Source organism: Cetorhinus maximus, chromosome 9 (assembly GCF_964194155.1).
Source record: "Cetorhinus maximus chromosome 9, sCetMax3.hap1.1, whole genome shotgun sequence".
NCBI classification, from domain to species: Eukaryota; Metazoa; Chordata; class Chondrichthyes; order Lamniformes; family Cetorhinidae; genus Cetorhinus; species Cetorhinus maximus.
The window spans coordinates 121107995-121120429 of record NC_135887.1 but is presented as its reverse complement, the minus strand read 5'-3'; the positions used below and the strand labels follow the sequence as shown (position 1 = coordinate 121120429).

Here is a 12435-nt window from a genome sequence, read left to right as displayed (position 1 = left end):
TGAAAGAAAAATTAATTTGCTTAACTTGTTTAGGTCAACAATTTTGTAATCGAGTGATGCAGTAATAAATTTCTTTAAAAATAAACAGGCCAGACACATGATCTTATTATAAAGGTTGATATAAAATATTACCGATGTGACCACCAAACACATACAAGCCTTAATCATCAAACACTTTAGAACATCATTTGCTAATGAGCTCAAAAGTTTTTTAAAAAAACTATATTTATCAAACAACATTTCTATGTTCCATTACAATAACTGTCTTACATCAAACTAATCTCGAAACTGGGAAGTGCACACCCTTCTCACCCTTACCTGGTGGAATTCTACTCTGGTACGGAGCTGTGCTTTGTCCTCCAAGTCCTGACAGCGCTCCTCCAATACTAGGATTTGTTCCTGTAGGCTGTTCCGTTCCAGTTCTAGCTCCTCAACAACTGCCCTCAATCCTGTATAATTATAACTGCATTATTGCAAAGTGTGGGAATAAAAATTAAACTAAAGAAAATCATTGTGGGTTTCAAGTTTTAAATCACTTGTTAAAAAGACTAATAATACTAATATATTATCCTTCTCAAACTATATTTAATCGAAAACTTTGGGCCAGATTTTGCTGTAGAACTAACGGTGAAGCCATCAGCATTTTCCGTTGTTAAAGCATTAAGTGGACTGCAACTTCCAACAATTTTACATGTGCAGTTAAACATGGAAATCAAGAAGTTGCTGTCCAAATTGCCCTGCTCCTCCAGAAGCTGTGCCATACCACCCAGACTCTGCATTAACACACAAGGAATGGCGTGAAATTGCAGTACTTAACATGATGGATACCCACTAAATAGGCCAGAAAAGGCTAGGGCTTGTCCATTCTAGTGTAAGTAAATTTTTAATGGCATGATCAGTTTTAATTACTGCCAAACAACTCCCCTGACACCGAAAATTAACTCTTAGAAGTGTGCAGTCTCATTCGTTCAGATTTTAACTCTGGTTGGGGATTTAAAAAAGTAAATTTTGTTTTACATGTTCTTTTTTGTCTTTCATCTCTCTCGCTTAATCCCATCTTTCTTTCCCTATTTTTATTTCGCTTTCTGTTCCTGGTTTGAAGTAAACATTCTGAGACTTTCTGATTCAAACTCTGCACTGCTCGTTAATAATTCTTCAATCTGTTTGGTTAAATAAATTATATGGTTGTCTGTCCTGCTCACATAGGTTCAAATCCCATGCAGAGTAAGTTCCCATGAAAAATTCTATAGAAATTCTGTGGGCAAGCCCAAGTGTAATGAACAGCTGGTGCTGTTGGTTTGCTGCTGAAAGCAAAATCCAACCATTTATTTTTGTATATTCTGGATTATGTTCATGTGCTAAATGATTTTAAATTAGATATTCAACAATGCTTAACTTTGCTTCACACATTCTATGAACACAGAAATATGCAAGCCAGAAATAAGTGCAAATTTTGATGTTACACTATTCATATCGCGCCAATATGAATATGTGGTAAATGATGTCTCATGCTGCACACTACATGCAGAAACTCTCAAAATCCTGGATTTCAGAAACCTCCTCATCACCTCTTAAGGAGGATGAGGTGAGAGAGATGATGGGAGTGACTAAATAGACATAGAAACAAAGGAGTCCAAAGAGAAAAAAGCGGTGTATGAGGAGAGAGAGAGAGAGAGAAAAAAAATCAGAGAATCATAAACAGTGCAGGAAATAAACAGAATTAAGAAATAAAACAAAATGAATCGAGAGCAGTGGCAGGAGTAATGAGGAAAACAGGATATGGAGCTGGGGAGCAACAACCCATGTCAGAGCTTAAGAGAAAGTGGAGGATGGAAATAAGTTGGCAGATGGAAGGACAAGATTCAGGTTTTCTTTGTGGAAAGGAGTGATGATGGCATTATTGATTGGTGGAAGAAGGGGAAGGACAAATAGTCAGAAGAGAGAGAGCCACTGAAGGAATTAGGCCAAGTAGGAACAGTTTCCTGATGAGAGGATGAGTTTGGAGAGAGCCTGAGAGATGATAGAGAAGATGCAAAGTGATAAAGGGCCAAGGTAAGGATGAGGATGGAGGCTGTGTAAGTAGCAAAAGAAGGGGGTTGAGGTAACCAAACAGCTGAACCAAATAAATATATAAGCTTCTCACATTTGGCTTTTGTAAGAAAATGGGGAGGGTGTTTTTCATGAGAAGAGGAAGCTCAGTTGTGCTTACCGTCAAGGTTATAATAGGATGATTTAGAAAAGGGAATGAACTTGCAACATTACTTTGGGTGACTAAGGCAGGTCCGCAAGTGAACAACCAGTCCAATCATAAACCAACTGAGCAAACTGCCCATGCCCACGCAGAAGATGCAACACCTGCCCCTTCACTTCCTCTCTCCTCACTGTCCAAGGGCCCAAACACTCCTTTCAAGTGAAGCAGCATTTCACTTGCATTTCCCCTAACTTAGTCTACTGCATTCGTTGCTCCCAATGCGGTCTCCTCTACATTGGAGAGACCAAACGCAAACTGGGCGACCGCTTTGCAGAACACCTGCAATCTGTCCGCAAGAAAGACCCAAACCTCCCTGTCGCTTGCCATTTTAACACTCCACCCTGCTCTCTTGCCCACATGTCTGTCCTTGGCTTGCTGCATTGTTCCAGTGAAGCCCAACGCAAACTGGAGGAACAGCACCTCATCTTCCGACTAGGCACTTTACAGCCTTCCGGGCTGAATATTGAATTCAACAACTTTAGATCTTAAACTCCCTCCCCCCATCCCCACCCCGTTTCTTCCCCCTCCCTTTTGTTTTTTTCAATAATTTATATAGATTTTTCTTTTCCCACCTATTTCTATTATTTTTAAATCTACAACTAATACCTTGTCAGTCTTTCCACCCCACCCCTACTAGAGCTGTACCCTGAGTGTCCTGACATCCATTCTTAATTAGCACATTTTCTTAGATAATATCACCACCTTCAACACCTCTTTGATCCTTTTGTCTATGACATTTTTTGATTATCTGCTCCTATCACTGCTTTCTTGTCCCTACAACCACCCACCCCCCTCAACTTCTCTCCCCCCTCCCCCCCACCTTAAACCAGCTTATATTTCACCCCTCTCCTAACTATACTCAGTTCTGCTGAAGGGTCATGAGGACTCGAAACGTCAACTCTTTTCTTCTCCGCCGATGCTGCCAGACCTGCTGAGTTTTTCCAGCTAATTCCGTTTTTGTTATGAATTGTAATGGGGTTGAAGGTAGGAATCTGTGTTGGTGGGCATGGGAGATAGTGAGGGAATGAAGGGAAAAAGATCAAAATTTAGAAATCTGTTCCTTGCCACCTCCATCTCTCCTACACCATTTTAACCGCAAATATCAAGAACAGAGATAGAAAAGAGAAAATATGTTAAAGGAAGTATGTGTGTGCACATGTGCATGTATGTGTGCATGTGCGTATGTGCGAGAGAGAAAAAAGACAAGAACAGGGAGAGTGCAACATAAAAAACAGAAAGTTAGAGGAAGAGGCCATTTTTTTGTATGCAAACAATGTCAGAGGGAAACACCTAACACTAATAATGGCTGAATTCCATTACACTTAAAATATTTGTCAGACACCCTGCCCAATTTTATGTCAATAATTGCAATTGTAAGAATCGTCAGGATCCACTCCTTCCCATTTTATGCATTTGCTAAAGGGAGTAACTTTCACCTGACATTTACAGATTTGTACTAACACCTGGGTCAGAACGTGTGCAGGCTTGCGTAACACCTGGGTCAGAATGTGTAATAGTACACTAAGCAAACTGTTTGCAGATTGACAACAAAAAGCTACAGTGATGATGCACCCAAGAGCAGCGTATTTCTAACATTACTTGTGCTGCAACTTAACTCGTTGCCTACAATCGTTAACCTTTAGCTGTTACGTTTTATAAAACAGTCATCTATAATATTTGTTGAGCAATATATTTTGGACTACTAATTTTGTACCAGATCACAGAAGGAAGTCAGGAATAGTCAGTTTTTGGATTAATTCTCAACTCCCCTGTCATGTAACTTTGCAGTTAAGAAACCAGTGGGGTCCCTGATCTGAAGACTTAAACACTGGGTCAGATGATACCTTGGAAAGAAAACTAGCCAGTTCATCCAGCACGCACATGCTTTTTATATTATGGATGTCAAATTATTTCAATGGTGCAAATTTCAGAGGGGGAGAAAACAAAAATCCAAACAATGCTGACCAAGGTTAGAATGTGCCAATAAACAAAATGGGTTATTTAAACAAAAACTGTGAAGATTTTAAAAAAGCACCACAAAATTAATGTGCTGTGCACGCTTTCAATAACCGTCTAGTGGGTATCACACCTGTATGATGGGAACTGTACTCTGGCCACAAACCTCCCAAGTTCTCCCCTTCAGTGTTGTCAGCGCTATCCATACTAATGTTTGGTTCTTCAAAATGCTGTTTCTCATCATATTCATAGTCACCCTAAAAAACAAACAACATTGCATTTACTTGTTTGCAGATGCAATTTACAAAATAGTTGTCTATTGCACTTTACTCTATACCCCTTCCTCAACTGGACACCAGACACTGGAATGTCAACATTTTAAACTTTCCAACTATAGTTCCTCAGTTATAAAAAAAAACTCAACATCAAATAAAACAGATCTCCAGCTTCAGAGGTATATTATAGATTTTTTGATTTAGTTAGGTATTGCACTTAAATGGTCCACACACTTTCTGAAACGGATTGCCATTGCTGGTTTCATTGCAAGCAGGAGAACTATGATTGAAACTTGATGGCTTCATAGAATCATAGCATGATACAGCAGAGAAGGAAGCCATGTTGCCCATTGTGCCTGTACCAGGTCACTGGTAGAGCCATCTGAATATTTATACAGAAAGAAGCAAGGTTAGCAGAATTACTATCACTGAATGTTATTTGCGTTCCAGATTCTGCAGCGCGTTTCCGAAAGCATGCTTCAATTAAAAAACTGAACAGCCCTTTCCCATTGTATCAGACAAGTCAGCTGATTCTAACTTAGAATGAAGCACTGAAAATTAACAGAGTAAAAGTTAAAGGCATTTCAAGTTGCTGAAAAAAAAGACGTCTAAACTTTTTGACTTGCACTCATCAGGATACTCACAAGAATACCAATATAAGGGGAAAAAGAACAATTTATACTGTATGCATAGAGAGTGCTGATTGGTTGGCAAGTGGCATTACCATGGAGAATTACACTGATAGTAACTGACAGTTAACTGCCTAACATTGTTTGAAATTTAAACCATGCAGTTTGACCCTGATTGGTAAGACATTAATAGCATACCAAAAATACTAAATAATCATGGGGCAAAAGTGGGGGAGGAAATAAATACAATAAGTATCGCTAGAGGAAAAGTACTAGGGAAATTAATGGGGCTAAAGGCTGATAAGTCACCTGGATCTGATGGGTTGCATACTAGGATATTAAAGGCAATAGAGCAATACAAGTTCAGCAAGTAATAGGAATGTTAGCCTTTATTTCAAAGGGAATGGAGTATAAAAATAGGGAAGTCTTGCTAAGAATACACAAGGCACTAGTTAGACCACACCTAGAATACTATGAACAGTTTTGGTCCCCTTATCTAAAGAAAGATGCATTGGAGGCAGTCCTAAGAAGGTTCACTAGGTTGATCCCAGGAAGGATTTTCTCATGAGAAGAGGTTGAGTAGGTTGGGCCTGTACTCATTGGAGTTCAGAAGAATGAGAGGTGACCTTATTGAAACATACAAGATTCTTAGGGAGCTTGACAGGGTAGATGCTGAGAGGTTATTTCCCCTTGTGGGAGAGCCTAGGAGCAGAGGGCATAATCTCAGAGTAAGGGGTCTCCCATTTAAGACAGGGATGAGGAGGAATTTCTTCTCTCAGAGGGTTGTTAATCCGTGGAATTCTTTACCAGAGGGCTGTAGAGACTGGGTTGTTAAGTATATTCAAAGCTGAGATAGACAGATTTTTAATCAGTAAGGGAATCAAGGGTTACGGGAAAAAGGCAGAAAAGTGGAGTTGAGAATTAGCAGTTCAGCCGTGATCTCATTGAATGGCGGAGTAGACTCAATGGGCCTAATGGCCTAGTTCTGCTCCTACATCTTATGGTCAAGGCATTGCTCTGAGGAATGAGTCAGCGAATGGCTGTCACTTGTTCTGTTTAACTGAAACAGGCGCAATGTATGTACATGTTCTTTCTGTCTGGAAAGAACAGGGCTCTATGTATTAATATATGTAGCTTCCAGTACTCGCTAATGCGCCACATTGCAAGCCTGACAGACAATCTTAACTTGGTTGCCAGTGTAATTTTTAAAAATTATTCATTCACGGGATGTGGCCTTCGGTGGCTGGGCCAACATTTATTGCTTATCCCTAGTTGCCCTTGAGGTGGTGGTGGTGGTGAGCTGCCTTTCTAATCGCTGCAGTCCATGTGGTGTAGGCACACCCACCGTGCTGTTAGGAAGGGAGTTCCAGGATTTTGACCCAGCGACAGCGAAGGAACAGGAAATAATTTCCAAGTCAGGATGGTGAGTGACTTGGAGGGGAACTTCCAGGTGGTGTTCCCATCTATCTGCTGCCCTTGTCCTTCTCAGTGGTAGTGGTTGTGGATTTGGAAGGTGCTGTCGGAGGACCCTTGTTGAATTTCTGCAGTGCATCTTGTAGATGGTACACACTACTACTACTGTGCATCAGTGGTGGAGAGACAGTGAATGTTTGTGGATGTGGTGCCAATCAAATGGGCTGCTTTGTCCTGGACGGTGTCAAGTTTCTTGAGTGTTGTGGGAGCTGCACTCATCCAAGCAAGTGAGGAGTATTCAATCACAGTCCCGACTTGTGCCTTGTAGATGGCAGACAGGCTTTGGGGAGACCGGGGGCGAGTTACTTGTCGCACAATTCCTAACCTCTGACCTGCCCTTGTAGCCACAGTATTTAAATGGCTAGTCCAGTTCAGCTTCTGGTCAATGGTAACCCCCCAGGATGTTGATAGTGGGGGATTCAGTAATGATAATGCCATTGAGTATCAAGGGGCGATGGTTGGATTCTTTCTTGTTGGAGATGGTCATTGCCTAACACTTGTGTGGCTCAAATGTTACTTGCCACTTGTCAGCCCAAGATTGGGTATTGTCCAGGTCTTGCTGCATTTGGGTATGGGCTGCTTCAGTATCTGAGGAGTTGCGAATGAAGCTGAACATTGTGCAATCATAAGCGAACATCCCAAACTTCTGACCTTATAATGGAAGGAAAGTCATTGATGAAGCAGCTGAAGATGGTTGGGCCGACAACACTACCCTGAGGAACTCCTGCAGGGATGGCCTGGAGTGGAGATGAGTGACCTCCAACAACCACGACCATCTTCTTTTGTGCCAGGTATGACTCCAACCAGTGGAGAGCTTTCCCCGATTCCCATTGGCTCCAGTTTTGCTAGGACTCCTTGGTGCCACACTCAGTCAAATGCTGCCTTGATGTCAAGGGCAGTCACTCTCACCTCAGCTCAGGAGTTCAGCTCTTTTGTCTATCTTCGAACCAAGGCTGTAACGAGGTCAGGAGCTGAGTGGCCCTGGCAGAACCCAAACTGGGCGCTAGTGAGCATGTTATTGCTAAGCAAATGCCGCTTGATAGCACTGTTGATGATCCCTTCCATTACTTTACTGATGATGGAGAGTAGGTTGATAGGGCGGTAATTGGCCAGATTGGATTTGTCCTGCTTTTTGTGTACAGGACATAACTGGGCAATTTTCCACATAGCCGGGTAGATGCCAGTGTTATAGCTGTACTAGAACAGCTTGGCTAGGGGTGCGACAAGTTCTGGAGCACAAGTCTTCAGGACTATTGCCAGAATGTTGTCAGGGCCCATAGCCTTTGCAGTATCCAGTGCCTTCAGCCATTTCTTGATATCACATGGAGTGAATCGAGTCATCTGAAGACTGACATCTGTGATGCTGGGGACCTTCGGATGAGGCCAAGATGGATCATCCACTTGGTATTTCTGGCTGAAGATTGTAGCAGATGCTTCAGCCTTGTCTTTGGCACTGATGTACTGGGCTCCTCCATCATGGAGGATGGGGATATTTGTGAAGCCTTCTCCTCCAGTAAGTTGTTTAATTTCCCACCACCATTCACGAATGGATATAGAAGGGCTGCAGATCTTAGATCTGATCCGTTGGCTGTGGGATTCTTAGCACATTAACCATCAGTCACAATCAGTGGTGCATTCTCCATGGCAATGCTACTTGCTAACTAATCAGCACTCTTTTCACATACAGTATAAATTGCTGTTTTCCCCCTTATATTCGTATTCTTGTGATTGTCCTGATGAGTGCAAGACAAAAAGCTTAGATATGTCTCTTTTTTCAGCAATACTCAAGTTCTGTAATACCAAACGATTATTTGCATTTCACTTCAGCATATGTCGGTTAACATCTACTTTCTCAAAGTGAATATTACTTTATTCAATCTTTGCAAAGCTTAAAAACAAAATATAGCAATGAAATGCAAAATGGAAGGAGATTTTGTACGTAAAACTTCACATAAAAGATAGAAATTTAAATTCCAAGAATAGCTATCAGCCTCATTACATACCTCGAGCTTTTGGCAGTCTGTGACGTGTTCCTTCCTTTCTTGGCGTTGTCCTAGTCTTCGAAGTTGCACCAGTTCCTCCTCCAGCTCCTGCTGTCCTGAGACCAAAGCTGGATCAGAGCAGCCAGGAAAGAACCAGTCATCCTCAATCAGTTTTGTGCCACAGGAAGACAAGTCATTCAGACAGACAGCATGAACACAGACACACGCACACACACCGCACACTGATTAGATCCAAGTGACTGTTCACTACCTTGTGACTTCCCCAAAGTAAAATGATTGTTTCAGATTCAGTCGCGTTAGCGTTCTACATAGTTTACTGATATATTAATTCCTAAAGCGTTCAAGCAGTAACAAAGTTGACTTCAGACTGGTATTCTAGGAACACGTAACACTAAAACTAATTTATGCACTGATTTAGGTTTCAAAATCATAGCAGTGCTGTTATATTTGGCATTTAATTTACATTGAGTGAAGCAAAAACACAAGATACTGTATTATATCTCTTCAGTTAACAATGCAATTAAAGTAAGAAAATATTTTTTGATTTCCCCCACCACCGGCAACCCACTGCCGCTCACACCCTTATTGAAAAGTTAATTAACCAAATGATGTTGTAACATAAATAGCAAATTTAGAATTGAATATTTAGCCACTATGGATTAAAACAACTTTATTGTTTATTATTATATTTTATCTCCAAAGTCCTGGTTGAATAAGAAATTCCACTTTAACTACAAAATATATGGAGCTTAATTAGATTTTTAATATAGCAGAAACTGTTAAAAACTGATTAGAATCTTTACTTAATCCAAGGAATGTAAACTAACCAAACTTTGTACTTTTTAGTTGTATGGTTTGTATCTGCTTCTGAATAAGTATACTTTAATTTGCATATCTGCATTCAATTTTGCTGCACACATAACAGCTGTAGTTTAAGCTTAAAATCTCAGTAACTGCACATTGAATAACGCAAAATACATTAAACCATTCGTAATCACCTCAAACCAAGGGAGTTCAAATGGGAGGCAGAAGTGAAGCACTGCTGGGTGAATCACCCATTGGCACTCAGAGACTTGGCTCTCAGTAACATACTGGGACTGAAAGAAGCCTGGCAACAAGTTACACATCACATCTATTTGTTCAGAGAGTGTTGTGTGGGATTGGAAATCATTTACTTTCAAGTAAAACATATACCAATTCCCTTGAAACAATATGGGGAAACTGTTTTTGGCTGAACATCTCATCATTTGCTCAGGCTTCACAGTCCATGAAAGAAACTTAACTGCCAGTTCACATCCATCCTCTTGCCTAAAATAGGAAATACAATGAAATTACTGATAAAAACTTGCTGCTTTTCATTTATTAAGCGTATTTCATTTTCTACTTAAGGTGTTAAAAATTAAGTTTCAAATCACTATAAGCTGACTGACTCCAAGGACTACATTGAGCACACTTCTTCAAACCCTGCTTCCTGAAAGGATTCTAACCCATTTTCCCAGTTTTTTCCATCTCCATTGCATCTGCTCTGATGATGCCACCATTCATACTAGCACTTTCAATATGTCTTCCTTTCTCTTCAACACGGAATTCAACTCCTCCATGGTGAACAGCACTCTCAACCATGTCCATTCCATTTCCCCCACTTTTGTTCTCACACCTGCTCCTCCCTCCCAGAACAACAATAGGGTACTCACTTTCTATCCCACCAGCCACCACATTCAACAGATCACCCTTTATTATTTCCATCACCTCTAGCTTGATGCCATCACCAAGCACATATTTCGCACCCACTTCTTCCAGCGTTCTGAAGGGGCTCTTTGCTCCACAACCCCCCTCAATTGTCCCCAACAGCTGTCTCTTTCCAACAGCACGTTCCATACAACACCTGTCCTTTCACATCCTCCCTTCATGATGCCCTGGGCCCCAAACATTCTTTTCAAATTAAACAGTGATTTACTTGTAACTTATTTCAATTTAGTAGACTCTCGCTGCTCTCAAAACAGTCTCTGGGGAGATCAAAAGCAGATTGGCAAAAGGAACATTCCCATCCATTTTGTGATTTTTAGAATCTGGGTGACTGTTTTGAAGACACCTCCATTCAGTCCCCAAACGTGGCCCCGAGTTTCCGGTCACCTGTAATTTTAATTCTCTGCCCCACTCCTTCTCTGACCTCCTTGCCCTCAGCCTCCTACAATGTTCCAATGAAGCTCAACATAAGCTTGAGGAATAGCACCTTATCTCTCAATTCTTTCAATTAGGCACTTTACAGCCTTCTGAACTTAACAATTTCACTGTCCCCAATTTTTCAGAAGGCAGCTTATTCTGCTATAAGTCCAACCTTTTGTTTATTTACTTGTCCCACTACTATCTGCTTTTGACTGCCCCATCATCCCTTTTCTTATTTAATCTCTCCTGCCTTCTTTCCTTTCAAAGATTTTACCTTTTGTTCTTCCCCGCCCTCTCCTGCCTGTGAACATGTTAAAACCTGTTACATCTGTAACAGTTCTTATGAGAAATTATCAACCTGAAATGTTAATGCTGTTTCTCTTTCCCCACAGATGTTGCCTAGCCTACAGCCTTTTCCAGCATTTTCTGTTTTTATTTCAAATTTCCAGCATTTGCAGTACTTTCCTTCTATAAATGAAGTTAAGTTCAATATTTCCATCAGTTAATAATATCATATCACGACCTATAGAAATTTGGTGAAAATGAACTACCTCCAATTCAGAAAGTGATTAATTCTACCTTGGGGAAACCACTCAGGATAATTGTCACTGGCATAAAGACACAGACAGATCAGCTTGAAGAGTAATCATTATCAGTCAGTAACAAAGGGATTTTTGACTTCATGAGGGATAAGAACACTTCAGAGAGTAGTAATCAGTTGAATAGCATAGTTATTGGGAGAGTGGGATATAAATTATACACAAATACACCTGCTACCTAACTCACTTACAAATATTAATGCAAAAGGATTCTGGCATCCATTTTGTGATTTTTAGAATGAGCACCTTAAAGATGTCCTATTCAGATGAAACAATCTTGACTCAGCATGCAAAGCAACAAAGGAACAATTAAAGACAACAACATAATTCAAGATGATCTCATACAAATTAGGCCAAACATTCGTCATGAGAAGACAATGGCCTACATATGAAGGTAGAAAGATCAGTCAAACCGTCTTTGATGGAAAATTGTTCATCAGCATTTCTGAGCATCAAGTGTTCAGTTTAAAAACAATTAAGTCACAGCACAACAGCTTCTCAAGTGCACTACTGATGATTTCCAGGTAGTAGTTCAAAGGCTAGAAATAACCTGCAGTGCACTGAATGGGACATGGTGACATGAACCTGCATGCACAAAACTGATGGGAAACTAAGCTCTTTATGGCTGGCCAAATCACAATTGCATGAGCAGTGGAGGGGGAAGTGGATGGAATCGCTGAGTGCTCATCAGGGAAACAGTAAAGAAAAAGAAATATCAACAAAGTCATGCTCAACTGAAAGGGAACTACTCATCGATTTTCCTCAATTTAAAACAGAATTTTTTTCATATCTCTTTCAGAAATGTATCTACAAAAGTTTCTAAATCATATCACCATGGATACATTTGAAACACAGGCAAAAAAAATCCAAACTTAAAAAGTAAGCAAAGAAACATGAGACAAGTTAAATTATGGGAAAATTTCTATCCAATAATACAGTGTAAAACAGTTCTGGGGAAACTGTAAGCTAATCCTTTGACTGTACATCTCTGTTTGGTTTCCAGTACTTGTTTATAGTCAAAGCACATGTGTTAACATATCCTCTGCACCAATTTCACTTGCTAATAATCAGTAATGCAGATTT

At 40.4% G+C, this 12435-nt stretch overlaps 1 protein-coding gene across 3 annotated transcripts in view; it reads right to left on the bottom strand.

Moving 5' to 3' along the window:
• The window catches only part of LOC144684984 (uncharacterized), an 84266-nt gene that overhangs the window by 37066 nt on the left and 34765 nt on the right, over positions 1–12435 (bottom strand). For 2 of the 3 annotated variants that reach the window (XM_078549475.1, XM_078549476.1), the window contains exons 15-17: positions 8588–8694; positions 4341–4464; positions 319–449 (exon numbers count right to left, since the gene is read on the bottom strand). In XM_078549475.1, coding sequence (XP_078405601.1) covers positions 319–449; positions 4341–4464; positions 8588–8694 — 362 coding nt within the window. The remainder of the gene's footprint in view (positions 1–318; positions 450–4340; positions 4465–8587; positions 8695–12435) is intronic. The other variant, XM_078549477.1, reaches the window with a different exon arrangement.